Genomic DNA, 18,233 nt, shown 5'->3' with positions numbered 1-18,233 from the left:
AGTTTTTGTATACATGTCAAAGTGAAATGGCAAAAGTGTCATCGTGCAATGAATAACTTTGTAACCAAATATGGTAAGTGGCTCGACAGTACAGCGGAGTTTCCTGCAAACGTATGGAATGCATCGGCATTTCGACAACCAGGATCATTTAGTATAGGTGTGACACCGAGAACACCTATAGGGCGTCCAAGAAAACTGTTTGAAGAAGCAAGTGAGAAAACAAAGAGAAGACGGTTGAAGTCGTTAGTACAACATCGACGGCTGAAGAGTTGGTGTATGCAGCGTACATGGGTTTACGTACAAAAGAAAAACGTGATGCTTCTTATATTGTGAAAGATTGATTGAGTTTAACGTCTCTTTCAGCAGCGAGGCTATATGAGACGTAAACCTACTGATTAACGTGGAATCCGAACCACATGGGCTCCCGCCGGGAATCGAACCCGGGTCTCCCACGCCAATATATTGTGAAAGAGATTGATGTGTCACCCAGGAGGGGATCGCGAATCAAAAGACGTACAAGAGTCCAGAGACAACAGTCCCAATTAAGATTACAAACGATGAGGCATTAGCATTATATTTTGACGCGAAATTGACAAAGAAACAATACCAGTTAGTTCGTAACCAGGCAAAAGTTCACAATGCAAATATCTATCCGTCATACCATAAATTGTTAGAGGCAAAGAAAGCGTGGTACCCAGCCGATATTATCACAGACGTATACGCGGAAGTGCAGCTGCAAGCGTTACTTGATCATATTATCGAGCGGTTGATCACCAGCAACAGTACTATACTGCGAGAGATCAATCAGGGGGTAGAAATGGCCATGTTCTTTAAATGGGGTTTGTGATGGCGCGTCAGGTCAGAACGCATACAAACAATTGTATAGTTCAGATACAAAAGAAGATATACATGACGATACATAGTTGTTTGTTATTTCATTGGTGTCTCTAAAATTACAATATGGTTAAAAGACGCTCTGGCATAATCTACGGCCATTGCCAATACGCTATTGTCGGCCAATCAAGCTACCGTTCATGAAAGAAACAGCAGAATTAACACGTTCAGAACTACAAAGATACAGCAGCAAATACCAGCTCCCTCACCAACAACTATCACTTATAATGATCAGCAAATAGTAGTGAAACCAGATTAATGCTGACAACGGTAGATGGGAAGGTCTGTAGTGATATCACAAAACAATCATATCTACGATGTTACATCGTTGGTGCATCTTCAAAGCAAATGAACGATCTAGACAAAACTACAGCACTACCACCTGACAGAACAACATTTGAATTCGGGTTGTCAAGTCTGTGTTCCTGGATAAGATGCTTTCAGTGTCTGTTTCACATTGCATATAGACTGAACATCAAAACCTGGCAAGTGAGAAAGAGGGATCAACCAAATGTTGATAAAAAAAAAAAAAAAAAAAAAACTTCAGAAGCGATTTCGTGAGGAAATAGGTCTTCTGGTGGATGTGCCGAAACCAGGCTACAGAACAAGCAATGAGGTAATACTGCCCGGAAGTTTTTCTTGAATCCATCATTATCAGCGTCCGTTACTGTCATCAATGAAGAGTTGATTAAACGATTTGCAGTTCTCTTACGTACTATTGCTAGAGGTTATGCAATTAACTGTGACGCATTTGGTGTGTATTCTCTGCAAACTGCACGATTATATATGTAGACCTGTATAACTGGTATTCCATGTCGGCATCTGGGCATATATTATTGATACATGGCAAGGACTTCGTCGAATCTGGGCTGCTTCCTATTGGACAGCTTTCCGAGGAGGCACAAGAAGCTCGGAATAAAGATTGTCGAAGGTTCCGCGAACATCATGCCAGGAAAAGTTCTCGTCACAACAACATAGAAGATTTAATGCACATGTTAATCACGTCGGATCCCTGCATAACAAACCTTAGCAAATTCACACTCAAACACAGTGAACATCTTCCCGAAGAAATACGTCTATTGTTACAAGTTCCTCCCACGTGTCAAGCATATATTTCAGCTGATCATACTAATGAACACAATAATAATTCTTCCAGTGAGGATATGTGACTGCTTACCGCTTCTTGTCGCTCTGTGCATGGTTTTGTACGTGCTCTGCCGTGTTTTCTTTGGTTATGAATTTTGTCCCGCTAGATGTGGCAAATGAACCACTGTGCACTGGTCTGATTCCTAGCTGTGTGTCGCTCGTGCACATGATCCCGTGTTCAATTTCCGGCGGAGAGCATAAAAAATTAATCTCAAATTATTCACTTTCAATACTCATCTGTCTTCTTTAGCCTAAATTGCTGGAATGTTAAACTATTATTATTTTTTTTCATTTTTGAAGGAAAAAATCTTATATTTCATGCTTCTTTATAATAGAACAGCAGACAAAAATACGTAGTTACTGAAAATGAACTCTTTGTTCCTTATATTCATACAAAGAAATGCTAACAAAATGCATATTGTCGGAGGAGAGAGGTGTTTCTGTACCTTAAAGAAAATAAAGCGGAAAATATTTCCAGTAGTGATGCTTTCTATTCAGAAAAACTTGGCGAGCAACATTTCAGATTTTAATGAAGTCATAGAAGAATTTGAAGCTCGAAAAGAACGAAGAAAGACCTTTCATTCTAAAATAATACATAGTTTACTTAATTAAATAATTTTGTTTAACTGTGTGCATGAATATATGCAATTTTCTTGCTTTTTTTCTTCTTTCTGGGTTAACGATATCATTCATGGCTTACAGCACATGCTATATATTCGATTTATCTCTTGTTCAATAACATGAACGTAGAAGTTTTTGTATATAAATAGTGTATAAACGTACATTGATAGTGGTTGTTTGAAAAAAAGGAAATAACTTATATACAAGGGATGGATAAAAAGTAATGGCACAATTGTTATAATTTACAAATAACTGTGTTAGAAGGATAATACGTTCTACATTCCTTCAATGTAATCACCCTCCATGTCCACAACCTTCTGCCACACGTATGGAAGGCGCCGTACTCCGTCAGCACGTTGTTCTCTGGCTATGTCTCGCAGCGACCGCCCTACGGCATTGAGGATGGCCTGTTTGGTGATGTATCGTTGTCCGCGAAGTGGTTGCTTCATCTTGGAAAACAGGTCATAATCGCACGGACTCATATCCGGCGAATATGGTGGATGTTCCAGAATCTCCCAGTTCCAGGCACGTATAAGGTCCGTCACGGCTTTAGCTGTGTGACAGCGTGCATTGTCGGGCAAAATGATTGGGGTTCGTGCCAAAAGATCAGGTCGCTTTCTCCGAAGTGCGAGACGCAGATGGTGTTGCAAGAACGCAGATGGCCTTGCGTGTAATATGGCGCATTCACAGTCTGCCCTGCTGGTACAGCATGGTGCAGGATAGCCCTTGGACATCATACGCCACTATCAACATCACCTTCACTCCTCCCTGACTAGGGCGCACAGTCTTTGGCCGAGGGGAACCGGGATGCTTCCATTCGTTGGATTGGCGCTTCAAACATGGTTCGTAGGATCGAACCCAGGTTTCATCAATGGTAAAGATCCTGCCCAAGAAATTGTCACCCTCCCTCTGGTGGCGGTCCAGCAATTCTTGTGCCAGTGCAATCGGTACCATTTCTGCACCTCGGTAATGACATGTGGAACCCAACATGCTGCAATTTTGCGAAAACCCAGGATGTCGTTCAAAATGTGAAGCACAGTTCTATGGCACACCCCAACCTCTGTCGATAACTCACGCGCAGTCCACCGTCTATCCACGTCCAGCAAGGATGCAAGGAGCTGAATTGTCATGTTGTCCACTGGAGGTCGTCCAGGACGTTGGCGGTCTTCCACGTTCTGTCTGCCTTCACGAAACACTTTAACCCATCGAGCTACGGTGCGGTATGGCAACGCTGCATCACCACAGGCTTCCCGCAGTCCCTGAAAACATTCTCGTACACTACGACCACGTGCCACTTCAATTTTGATCCACGAACGCTGTTCATGTTTAGTGAACATTGTGTTTAGAGCGCTTCCACTCGCGATATCAATTTGACGCCACTGCTCTCGTTGACTGTCTGACTCAACAGCGTTCCAACTCACCTAAGTTCCTCAACTGAGATTGTTTTCTCCGGTGCTGCCACCTCGCGGTTCTCCGTCACTAGACTGACGCGTGCCGGCATGGTTGCCAGTACTTTTTATCCAACCTATGTATTAAATTAATATTAGAGAATACACTTAATCAATAAATATACAAATGGAGCTTATAAGGACTTTCCTCTTCATATTTCCTGACTATTTTTTGGATAAGACTCAAGAATGCTGGGGGGAGGGGAACACTTGCGCGTAACTACATACCTTTGATATTGCAACATTGCAACCGGTACTTCTACAGACCACGAACCGCTACTGATAAAAGATGCAAAATGATTGGTCTACATTGTATTAGAGAATATATTTAATACTAACCTTTTATTGGTGTTTTAGAGAGAATGTTGAAATACATAGTCGTTTACTGGACTTGTTTATAATTAATTTTACTCAAGAAACTTTTATGTATATACATATATTAGTAGCATTAGTAAATAATACTACTAGTATATGTACTAATAATGATTACTATGTAAAGGATAGGCAAGAATAAATGTGTGAAATTTACAGGTTTTAATCACGTAATTAATCGTTATGCTATCAATAAATACAAATTTGAGTTAAATTTCAGCTCCAATATTACTAAAGAAAAGTTTTCATTGTGATATATCTCACAAAGAACCATTCCGATTTGGTGAATTCAATTGCTGAAAGTAATTGCTAGCACTGGATTCAGCATCAAAAGAAACAGAAACAAAGGAGGGTGTTTTTAGTGGCAGATTCTATGCAGGAAAACATAGGCATAAACCGTAGACAATAGACTAATTAGTGGAATATTTTTGTTTAATTTTACCCTTAATATTTAGGTTAAATATACTTCTGTTTTTCATTTAAACTGTTTGAAAATGAATTTATTTTCTGGAGAATATGTATATTCACGACCCGCTCGGGAGAGTAATACTCCCGGAAGTACATTTTTTCGAACGCTACTCTAGCCAGCTGTTTTACGCGCTATCCTAGTCAGTTGTTTACGTTGGTCACAAAATATATATCATTTAATACAAGGGGAATAAAACGAGCCTTATATCATGGAGTACAAGGGCAACAAAACGAGCCCTGCGGGGTCTCTAACCCGTTCCTACTATTACTACTACTTATCTGCACAAAAGTAAGTAAATCACATTTTTGAGTATTATTTTCGTATTATTTTAATTTAAAAAGTGTTATAAAAAGGTAAAAAAAAATGTTAAAAAAACTTTCCTCGGGTCGGGTTTGAACTCACGCCAAAAGAGATTTTCGTTACTAAGCATATAGCGCTAGCCCACTCGGCCACGAGGGCTGACAACAACAATTGTCTGGATTCTGCTATTTGAAGGCAACGTGGCAAGCCATAGATAACGCCAACCAATCAGAACTGTTTTCCGTTCCTACTTCCGGGAGCATTACTCTCCTGAGCTAGTCCTGCATATTCCCTAATTATAGTGATTTATTGTTTTATGTTGCTCCGTATCACTGCTCCAATTACTGTTGTAACGGGCCACCGTTACACTGTTTAAATGTAATCTATAGTGATGTTTGTTATTTTGGTATTTTTTTTCGTTATTGTTGCTTGTCTTTTCATATAAAATATCGTGATAATTTTGATGACATCTCTTATTTATTCAGTCTTGTAAAACTGTATGTAATTTCCTAAAATCTCTGGTTTGGATTATATCTATGGGAAATGAATTTTAATGGCTGTACAAATTAAATATTTACAAGTTAAACTGGATTTTACAAGTTTTGAACCTCGCAAGAAATTTCAATATCGTGTATTTTTTGGGCTCGACTCTAGCCATAGGAACTAAATACACGTTTATGATTGGTTGCAGTTTGCGATTGTCCAAACCTTCTGGTGTATATATTGTGTATTATAGTAATAGAAGAAAATTACCATTTTGTTGAAATTAAAGAAGAACATTGAAGAAGCAGCTGAGGTTAAATTTATATCATGTGGGTCACGGTGGAACAAAATGAGCCCTGCCGAACTTCCCTTGGCGCAAATAACGGGTGGATGAGGGGGACATGTCTCATCCAATCTTGGAACTTGTGGGGACTGTCCCCCCAATAATCCGACTTAAAATGTGTTTTTTTGGGGAGAAATGTGATGAATTGTGTCTGATTACCACAAAGGAAAGTGAGATGAAATTGTTGTCTGTGTCTGCCCAGGATAAGCCTCAAATCTGTCCGCCTTCCAATGCTGAAGACAACACTGCTACCCTGATCCCCCACACCATTGCTTTTCGACTTTAATTATTTTGAACATCGCTTAAAAAATATGGGAACGGGCTTACCCCCAATATTACTGCTATTACTCTTACTACTACTACTACTCTGCTACTACTACTACTACTACTACTACTACTACTACTACTTATACTATGTATTCGTGTAGAAAAACTGCACGTGTAACGTAAGTAAATAACTTTCTTGAGTTTATTTATCTTTAATTTCTTATTTAATTTCTTTTATTTAATTTCTTATTTAATTTCTTATTTAATTTCTTTTATTTAATTTCTTATTTAATTTCTTTTATTTAATTTCTTATTTAATTTCTTTTATTTAATTTCTTATTTAATTTCTTTTATTTAATTTCTTATTTAATTTCTTTTATTTAATTTCTTATTTAATTTCTTTTATTTAATTTTTATTTAATTTCTTTTATTTAATTTCTTATTTAATTCCTTTTATTTAATTTCTTTTATTTAATTTCTTTTATTACTAGCCCGTTGCGCTAGCACGGTCAGCAACGAGGACCGACAACAAGAGGCGTTTAATTTCTGCTGTACGTATGGTAGCATATTTGCAGATCCCAAACGTTTCAGGTATCATCTAATCTTATTGGCCAATACAGATAAGACATCAAGAGTCATGAGTAGGGCCCAGAAGTTCAGAAAAAATCGTCTTTTTTACGAGTGTCCGAAGACGAGGCTTAACATATCTTAACGTCTTTGCACTTCATCTTTCGACAATAAATTTACTGGCCATTAACGCGAATCATCACTACCTATTAATCATCTTTTCTTTGTAAAGAAAATTCAAAAGATAATACATTCTTCAACGACTGGACTGATAATACCAGATCTGCAACAATTACAAGTCAGATAAGGAGGCATAACAATGTCCTCCAACAAAGAAGGGAAAGTTGAGGGAGGAAATGTTTTCTTATTTTAGTTTGTACTTCAGTTTGTGGAAGTATAAGCCTGAATTTATTGAACATTATGTTCATTAAATGGGTCTTAATTTTACGTCCTTTTTTCCAATTTTTAGGTCCTTTTTTAAGAGACATTTTAAGGTCTTTTTTATAGGTCCTTTTTAGTTAATTTTTAGGTCTTGAACTTCCGGGCCCTAGTCATGACATACATATAGTAAGACACTATATGTATCGTCTTTAGCGTCGAACACAGAAATAAATTAGAAGGAAGCATCATCACTGGACAGCTTAACACGAAGTGTGAGAACAATAAACTGCAGATCTCAGGCGAGAAAGCAAAATACATGCTATTTCACGGAAGCTTGAATAGGAACCCAACAATAAAAATTGGAAGAAATACCATAAAAAGAACAAGAGATCATCATATCTAGGGATCGATAATACTGGACGAAAAACTGAATTTCAGCAAATACATTACAAGAGGATGTGAAAAATCAAATAAAATAATGTAGAAAGTAAGCATTGTCTATAATGAAACACATACTTGTAACAACGGCATTCATAGTCCCAAAAGTGACACATATACTCCTAACAGTGGTACACATGCTCTTAACAGTAATACATATACTTCCTAACAGTGTCATATATATTCCTAACAGTGACACATATACTTCTAACAGTGATATACACTCCCGACAGTGACACATATACAGGGTGTTTGAAAACAACACTGACAACGTTTGGGAGGTGATTCCTCACACCAAGATAAGACAAAACGTATAGCCCTAATTGTGTGTACAAATGCTTTCTTTCGGAGTTTAAGGCAGTCGAAAACTTGAAACAATGAACTTTAAAGGCCCATAGCTCCAAAACTATGAAACCTATCGTAGTCGGGTCAAAACTTCACTTTGGAACTAGTACGTGCTCTATCCAAATATCCATGTTTCAGAATACTGTGGTACTTCCGCAACAATTTTTATAGAGGTAGTTGGTGAGTACTTCTAGTTATATGCCCGTAGCCAAACTCCGATTGGCCGGGTTGCGGAAAAGTTGCCTCGTGTTAGGGTAGTCAACACATAAAATTTGGATTTTTTTGGTCAACCCTTTCCTTTGCCTCATGGGACTTGAATATTTTTATAGCTGCAGCTATGCAACCCACACGACACTACGAAGAAAATTGTGGTGCACAGCTATAACCTTTGGTTCTTTTTCACAATGAAGCATTCTGAGGCTGGATATAAAGCGCAAGATAAAAGTGAGATGCGATATTGTTCCTATGTGGTTAAAAAATATAATCAGGAAGACGAAAAATTGTATTTTTATGTTTCAATTTATGTTCTTCATATATAGCGTGAAAAATATGTTTTCAACCTTACATTGTAGATTTTTTCACGTATATCGTGAACAATTTCTTTTAGATCTGATTATATTATAAAGAAAATTGTAAACATGTAATCTGATATTACGTAATTTTGAAATCGGCTGTGCTATAATAGAAAATATAATACTTACAACGTTATACACGACTATAATAATAATAATAATAATAATAATAATAATAATAATAATAATAATAATAATAATAATAATAATAATACGTAAAGCACTGTTTTATAATAAGTCGGAAACATTGTAATTTTATACACAGTCCAGCAGCCTGTATGTTTTTGCGCTGGCCTGACCTGACAAAATAGTGTTAAAAGATTTGAGTAATGATCAGCAATACCTTTTGGACATCTGTCGAGGTTTGTGTCCGCCAGACCTTCTGAAGGAAAAGCCTGGACCAATTGTCATGTTTCGATGGTTGATGACAAGTTCTTTGCATTCTTCGATTATATATTTGCACTGAAGATCAAGAAGAAGCATTTCGTTGGCTTGCACAGTATATCAGCAAAGTGTTTACACAAGTTTGGTTTGAAATAAAGCGAAATTCTTCTCTCTCTCCCTCTCTCACCAACGGGACCCGACACTTGTGGCTACTCGCTCGATCTGCATCATTTCTTCCAGAGGAATTAAGAAGAATCCCGTATATTGTGATTATCTGCAGCGCTTACTTTGCCCATCTGGAAAACTTGTTGTTGACAATAATCACAACTAGAACATCCAAGTTTTAGGATGGAGAAATTTTAAAAAAATACCGACAAAGTTAGAGATCAAGTTTTTCGTGAATTTGTTCCGAAAGTAAACTTAGACGCAAGTAAATGTCATGAGATGATCGATTGTTTCTCTACAGACATCAGCAAGCCATCATTAACAAGAAATTTTCTTCGAGACAGATAGAAGAAAATATTAGAACGGTGGCTACAGCTTCTGAGGAAATTAGATGTTTTCCGTGCCATAAGCAAGCGATGGAGAGTATAATAAAACTAGTTACAGAAGCGTCAGCATTAGTGTGTGGAGCGGATCGAAGAGAAGGCTTTCTTATGGCAAAATTAGAGTCTCGAAGAAAAAAAAATGCAAAAAATGAACTCCAAGCAGGACTATCAAATGTAAATGAGCCAAAAACGGAAACAAGTGAGTGGGCGGGTGGAACTCCATTTGCAGCCACCTCCTCGTGGTGGGTTCTGAAGAGTTTCGGAGTGTATGTGCAAAGAAAAGCTAAGAGATACAATGGAAGGTTTATCAACAATTTTTCATGACCTATATTCATAATGTGTTTTGAAAACATCAATACAATTTCTTCGTCTAATTGATGATAATTTTTAACCACATAGGGACAATATTGCATCTCACTTTTATATTTCGTTTTATATTCAGCCTCAGAATGCTTCAGTGTGAAAAAGAAGCAAAGTATATAGCTGTGCACCACCATTTTGTTCATAGTGTCGTGCGGGTTGCATAGCTGCAGCTATAAAATATTCAAGTCCTACGAGGCAAAGGAAGGGTATGACCCAAAAAATCTAAATTTTCTGTGGAGACTACTACTAACACGAGGCAAGTTTCCCCCAACCCGGCCGATCGAAAATTAAAACAAAAATAGCCGTGCAGTACAATTTTCTTCGTAGGGTCGTGCGGGTTGCATAGTCGTGGCTATAAAAATACAGGAGTATTCAAGTCCCATGAGGCAAAGGAAGGGGTTGACCAAAAAAAAAATCCAAATTTTGTGTGTTGACTACCACTAACATGAGGCAACTTTTCCGCAACTCGGCCAATCGAAATTAAAAAAAAAAGTTTTTTTCGACCCACCCTATTGTGGACCCAGTTTGGTCTATACTTTTTGTCTTATCTTGGTGTCAGGAATCACCTTCCAAATGTTATCGGTGTTGTTTTGAAACACCCTGTATACCAAACAATGAAATACTTGCAACAACGAATCACATGCAGTGAACAGTTACATACTCCTAACAGGGACACATATACTCCAAACAGTGACATGACACATATGCTCCTATCAGTAATACACATACTCCTAACCGAGATACACATACAGGTAATCGTTAGTTAGTGATATATATATTCCTAACAGTGGTACAAATACTCCCAACAGTGATATACATACTCTTAACAATGACACACACATGCTCCTAACAGTGACATACATGCTCCTGACAGTGACACACTTATACTCCTAACAGAAGTACTTATACTCAGTGGCACACGTACTCCAAACAGTGATAAACACATTAGTGACAGAAATATATAATTCTAACAGTGACATATACACATTGACAGTGACATACTCCTAACAGCGACAGGCAAATACTCTTAGCCGTTTAACACATACACCTAGCAGTGATAAACATATACACATAACAGTAACATACATACAATCAACAGTGACACACTCTTAACACTGACACGCATATATTTTAACATTGGCATACGTACAATTTTAGTGACACAAGTATACTCCTTGGAGCGACACACCTAAGAGAGACAAACATACTTTTAGTAGCAACAAACATACTCCTAACAGTGAAACACATACTTCTTATAATGACACACACACTCACACACACACATACCTCACAGTGACATATTCATATCAACGACACACATACTGCTAAAAGTTACGAACTCCCAAGAGTGACATATATACTCCTAACAGTGATTAATATCCTTTTAACCGTAACACATATATACTATTTACAGCAACACATATACTTTTAAAAGTGACACTCATAGTCCTAACAGTGAAACAATTACCTGTGATAGTGCTATATTTACACCTAACAGTGACATACTTCTAACAACGACTTACGTATAGCTAACAGTAACATACTTCTAATAGTGACACGCAGGGGTGCCCATCCCCCCCAAAGCTGATGGCGCACTCCCCCCCAAAACTAATAATCTCTTCCCTCCTCAAAACTCAAGTCCTCTAAAAACAATTGCCCAGTGTAGCAGTAGCTTTTATAGTACTAGTAATTGTTATTTTTGTTGTTGTTTTTATTTCCTGTAGTAGTATTATAGAATGCTTGTAGTAGTAGTAGGGGCAGTAGTAATTATAAAAATGGCATTACTTTTATTAGTAGTCTTGGTAGTGTACAATACTAAATATGTTCTATAAGGATATTGAAGGGTATAAAAACTTCTACACACTGTGTATGGCACAGGTATTCTTTTTTTTACAATTAGTAGTATTATTTTTTTCTTTACAAAATATTGATATAATTCCCTTGTACATGAAAAGTAAGACGCAAGTTACAAGTTATTGAGTTTGATACCAAAAGAAAATGTTATCCTCGATATTAGCCTACAAAAAGAAGTGATATCCAACAAAAAACATTCCTGTAAAAGAGCCAAGTACGAGTGGCCTTAAAAAGAATTGAAATCACAAAAATAGGCGCCAAATTCTGGTGGACAACAGTTACAAACACTTACTGGCTCACTTTAAATTTAGATTTGAAACTTGGCTGTTGTCTGTATGCTTACCACTAGCTCACAATTATGTCAAACTACTTTATAATTTTCAACAGACAACATAGGCAAGTTTCAAATCTAAATTTGAATGTGATTCCTTGAGTGTTTGTAACTGTTGTTCACCAGAACTTGGCCCTCATTTTTGTGATTTCACTTCTTTTTAATTAAGTGAAAAATGTAATCGCACAAACAGAAAACTATACAAAATATTATCATTAATTCATTTATTATACATCATGTAGCAATTGAACAGCATTACTTATTAAGTGTCGACATGGTATAAATAAGAAATAAATAAATGCTCCCAGCAGAAAATGGGTAAATTACCTACACAAAGCGATAAACCGACCAGCCCATCCTTTCATATAGCAACTTGCGCGGTACTTCATTCATAGTTTCTAAGCAGGGGGTAGGGGGATTCATTCTCGAGATTTTAAAAAAAATCGCATCGTTTTCCAATGTTATTCTGACGACAGCAAAATTACTTATTCGACATTAGAGTAAAATTCTTCCCCAATTTTTTTATTCCCCCCAATTTTTTTCTCGATGGCACAACTTGTGCCATTCATCCCTCCTGTGGGTGGCCCTTCTCTCTTAAAACGAACCAACCTTTTCTTTCATACAGCTACTTGCGCGGTACTTCATTCATCGAGTATCGAAGCAAGGGGTACGGGGGTTCACCCCGGAAAATTTTTGAGAATTAGCTTCTCAAAATCGTGTTTTAATGCTATTCCGACAGTAAAATTGCTAGTTCGAAAGTTGAGTAAAATCCCCCCAAAATTTTTCTCAATGGCGCAGCTTGCGCCATACATCCCCCCTGTGGGCGGCCCTGGTGACACGAATATATTCCTAATGATGATACACAGTGACACACTGGCGTGGGAGACCCGGGTTCGATTCCCGGCGGGAGCTCATGTGGTTCGGATTCCACGTTAATCAGTAGGTCTACGTCTCATATAGCCTCGCTGCTGAACGGGACGCTAAACTAAAATCAACTCAACAGTGACACACGTATTCCTAACAGTGACACAATACTTCCAACAATTACAAATATAGTCTTAATAATGACACACGTGTTCTGACAGTGATATTCATATACCCAACAGTGACATGTTCCTAAAGGCAACATACATATACTTCTAACAGTGACAAACATACTCCTAGCAGTGACATACTTGAAACCGTGACAAACATATAGTGGACAGGTCTACACTGTACTCTTAACAGCAACACATATAATCTAACATGATGTACTCCTTCCAGGGATAAGCATACACCTAATAGTGACATACTCCTAACAACGACACACATATATTCCAAACAAAGACACACCTCACACATTACTTGTAATAGTAGCCTTTCTCCAAACTTATACATTATTATTATAACTAGCGGAACTTAATCACTTTGATATTCGCTACTATTGTGCTGCCAATATGCCTTGAGCCGTGGCAAAAATGCGAACTAAAGCTCACACCCTTGACACACCTACGTGTTGAGCCAATAAAGGTTCAGTTGTTGCTAAGCGAAAGAGCCTTGTAGCCATCTACGCCAAAGGAAGTGGAATTTCTTCAACTGATAGCAACGCTTGGAACGGTGATTAGGTGTCAAGTCAATGTGGTGTATCTATAACAATCATTGAATATAATCTTGTAATTATTCAAGAGGAAGACTGCATTTTATGTACTATTGTATCCAACAATAACAAATCATGGATTCATGTTTCATTGTATCCATTTCAACATATAGTGTATTATTAATAATTCTTTAATTAGCATTACATAAAACACATTGGTATTAGTTGGCATAACAAAAGCAACATTGATATGATTTTCCACACGTAATTTGAATAGGAAAATATTTTAGTATATAAGAAAGAATGGCAATATGATTAAAAGTAAGTAATTATTATTGTGCCTTACCATAGAATCCTTTACATTTAATTGTAACATTGTCTCCTATCTCCACCCTTATTTCCTCGGTGATCTTATTATTATATGTTATAGTGGCAGTTGGTGGACTATCGTGTCTGCATTTTTCTATGTCTTCTTCTTCTGTGAAATGAAGAAATGATGAATAGCAATTGGTTCAAAATATATCTTGTGACATAAAACTATACTACAGGATGTCCACAAAATCCTGGAACCGTTAAAATGAAACATAGCTCGTAAACTATAGCAGATAAAGATATGCGATTTTTTGCAACGTGTTCTACAACTCTGTAAGTTTTATTAACAATTACAACACTTCCACTCGTGCTCCGTTAGTTGCCCTCATAGCCCAGTGAAAGTAGATCTGAAGATGGAAATTTGGAATAACAAGCTGAAATTTTCAGCATCAACTCTACTATATCTATATATGAACATAGTAAAAGTCCTAAGGAATCCCATTTGAGGAAACGGAGATATGACGTCATCAATATGGCTGCCAGCCGAACTCGTCTCTCAAATTTCGAACTATTGTAATTAAAGGTTATTTTAAGATAAGAACTTTGTTCTTGCGCTATTTGTGTGACAACACATTGGAGAGTGTTTTCTAGGCAAAAGTGTTTTTATTTGTTGCCATCATTTTTCAATATGGCGCCAAGAAAAGAAAAAAAGGAATATTCTCAACTCCGTTTTTGATGTTTAACTTCGAATATCTCCGTAAACGCTGCGAATTCTAGGAAACAATGTGAAACAAACAACATTGGGTATTTTATGAGCTTTACAATGAGGTATGTATCACTGATGTACCTTTAAAACGTTGCTACTAGCTTTTATATAAAGGAAGGTGTAATGCATACTTTTCCGTGATACCAATAATAGTGATAACTAGAGAGCGGATTTTAAAGTGCAGGATCTTTTCTGTACGTTTCAGGACGTTTCAAAAATTTTGCTGTAACTAATGTAAAAATTCTATTGGATTTTCGATATTCTGAAGTACAATTTCCTCTAGGGGGGAAGGGCGAGCGCCCAACCTTGCCCTCCTGATGTGCGCCCTTGACTATTAGCACCTTTTTTTTGCACAGTTTTGAATGATTTTTCAGCGCCCTTTATTCCCTTTTCCTACCACATTTTTGCACCTTAAAATCCGGTCCCTAGTGATAACATCAGATTCAATAATTTAAAAATTTTGAGGCATTTGCAGCAATATTCTAAATATATTCTATAACATCTTTATAGTTATGACAATATTTTATTGTTACACTTGTGTTGAAGAAAAAATTACAGTTTAATAATTGTAATACAGTAATGGAAGCCTCCATCTTCAGGTATCCACTGTAATTTAAACATTTACACACAATAAGAAATTATACTATTATACATTGATCGTGCAGTTTACTCTTAATTATGAATATCAACAGATAATAATCACTTCATCAATAACACAGGCCGACGTTTTTAAACTTTTGAAAAGTTACAGAAACAAAACTGTAAGGAAGGATGTCTCTGCACAGTTGTCCGTACAAAAAAGAGCACGCGAAAACTTCAGTTCGTTCCTTCAGTTCGTCGGTGATGGATGTACGAGAACAACGCTCTGTATATGTAGCTACTCCGTGCTTTGTCTCTGTATAATTTTAAGTATATAATTAGCTTGCTCCTTTAGATGAGTAATATCTTTAAACATAGGCACTTGAATTCCCGGGAGGGGCACTCAGTTGAAAAAGTGTAAAACTTTTTTTCAGGCCATTCATCCTGAATGAGGTTTTCCTGGGGTTTTCTCATTCACACCATAACCAGGTCATTTTTACCTTTGAACGTATTATTCGTTTTCATGTCCCCTACTGCATGTCATTTAGTGAATCCCCTTCTCCTTTTGGGGACTCCCCTGGTGCAGTTCGCTCTGCTCCTTTGTGTTTGTGCCACCTTTTAGGTTGGTAGGGTTGACTTTCTTTACATTCTTTTGACCCAACGTCAATATCTCTGTTTGGTAGATATTGCACTTAGAAGGAGGTCGGCGAAACGTCGCACGACTGCTGCTTGAAAACGCCGCCGCGTTGAATCTTTGTTTATTTGAACTTTTTCCTTTGCTTTTTAGCTGTAGAATCAACTCCAGAAGTTTTTCGGTCTTGTTCCCTTCCACCCTGTATATACATATACAGTAAGTTCGTATGCAAACGGAGATTGCTTTCGCATCTTAAAAAAGTATGGTACTTTGTTTCATTTGCGTGGAACGTTCAGATATTGTGTTCTAGACTGGAGAAGTAATTCTTTTAATTGTCGAGTTGATACGTAAATATTATTTTCAATTCAAATATATCTATAGTCTTCCTTCTTACATTCTTTAGGAAAAACAAAATAAATATACGAAAGAGCTGTCCGTTATAAAATTGATAAATGTTATTCTTTCAACTTACAATGAGATTATTTATTTGGATCGCGTGATAAAACCAGGGTAATCTGGTTAAAGTCGCTAGATAGTAATACTATTGCCTACACTTTATAGAATTTACTGTGTTTATACTTTTTTCTGGTTTATCGAACAATACTATTGTTTTTGTATTGTTAAATATCAATAGTATCGTAGAAGCAAAATTATTCTCTCTTAAAAGAGGGAGAAAAAGCTATATTTTTCCAAGAAATTACAAAATTACCGTAGACCTACAATTTAATTAAGGTAGAATCGGAGCTACCATAATGCGTACAATGACTAGCTGGAAGGCCAAAGACAGTATAGTACAATGTAGCCAAATCGCAATGAATTAACTGACATAAAATAAAGTCCAAAATACCATTGTATAATAAAATGCTGAATGATATTATATAATAGAGAGGCAGTACCTTTACTTTAAGTGGAGTCTGAATCATTAATCGGAGGCAGGTATTCCAACTGGAAGCCAGTGCATGTTAGACACCTTTGTACATATGGATGTTACAACCATAAATAACCGAAAATACTTTTACACATAAGCTATGCAGAAACATGCTCACTAGAAAATTACCAGTGACGTATGCAGAATTTCGTCATGTGGGATTTCTAGTCCTCAATTACGTACGTTAAATTACGTACAGTACGTTAAAAATAACCAAAAAGTGAAAATTAAAAAAAAAGAAAATCAAATGCTATAGAAAACACCCAATAGGAGAAACCAGACTCACCTAATTTAATTTCTATTGTAATATTTATCGTCCCGTTTACATTTTCAACTCTACATGTATAGTTCCCAACATCTCTATCTTCTATACCTTTAAATATAATCATTCCTGGATTCTCTTGCACAACAGCTGATGATATTTCATTATTTGGAAGCAGAACTCCATTTTTGAACCTAAAACGAAAAGTCTTTTAACTTTTATTTAGTCATAAGCATATAACTACATAGTAATTCCACAAAAAATCTTCATTGGGATGATGTCAATCCTTAAAATTTAATAAGTGCATATCATAATAGATTGTTCACACCCTCATTTGGAAGGTATACTTGAATATATTCTGAGTTTAGGGCCGGATTAAGACTCTCAGAAAAGCCCTAACCAGTTAAAACATTTTAGTACTTCCATGTATATGCAATTCAAAATATAAACAATCTATATATATAAAAGAGAACGCACAAAATCCGTTGTCCGCTCATCACGCTAATACGGCTGAACCGATTTCTTTCATTTTTGGGGGGTTGTTAGGATTTGGACCCTAGATGGTTTTTATCATATCACTTTAATTTTCAATTACCAGTGTCTTGAGATAATTGACCAATCAGGTGTCAATACGTAAAAAAAATCCTTTGTCCGCTCATCACGCTAATACGGCTGAACCGATTTCTTTCATTTTTGGGGGGTTGTTAGGATGTGGACCCTAGATGGTTTTTATCATATCACTTTAATTTTCAATTACCAGTGTCTTGAGATAATTGACCATTCAGGTGTCCATACGTACAAATCCTTTGTTATTAGTTCATCATAGGTATAAAAATAAACGTATTTATATGCAACCCGCATGACCCTGTGACTCGGCGGGTTAACATAACTGACAGGCGCTATAAATCACTTGAAAGCGAAAAAGTAAAAATTATCTAAGTAACAAAGTTTATTGCGTTCCGGGGTGACCGCAGCGAAGCGGGGTGAACGCTGCTAGTCATAAAATAAAAAAAATATTAATAGAAATTACACAATACTCTTGATATCAGT

The 18,233-nt window shown here is 36.8% G+C and overlaps 1 protein-coding gene across 2 annotated transcripts in view; it reads right to left on the bottom strand.

The window, feature by feature from the left end:
- Positions 1-18,233, bottom strand: part of LOC145692018 (X-linked interleukin-1 receptor accessory protein-like 2) — a 121,443-nt gene that overhangs the window by 43,252 nt on the left and 59,958 nt on the right. For both annotated transcript variants that reach the window (XM_081767318.1, XM_081767317.1), the window contains exons 2-3: positions 17,208-17,377; positions 14,049-14,180 (exon numbers count right to left, since the gene is read on the bottom strand). In XM_081767318.1, coding sequence (XP_081623444.1) covers positions 14,049-14,180; positions 17,208-17,310 — 235 coding nt within the window. In that variant the 5' untranslated portion in view covers positions 17,311-17,377. The remainder of the gene's footprint in view (positions 1-14,048; positions 14,181-17,207; positions 17,378-18,233) is intronic.

Source organism: Thermobia domestica, chromosome 8, assembly GCF_964235325.1.
Source record: "Thermobia domestica chromosome 8, izTheDome1.hap1.1, whole genome shotgun sequence".
NCBI classification, from domain to species: Eukaryota; Metazoa; Arthropoda; class Insecta; order Zygentoma; family Lepismatidae; genus Thermobia; species Thermobia domestica.
This window is presented reverse-complemented; position numbering and strand designations above follow the sequence as displayed.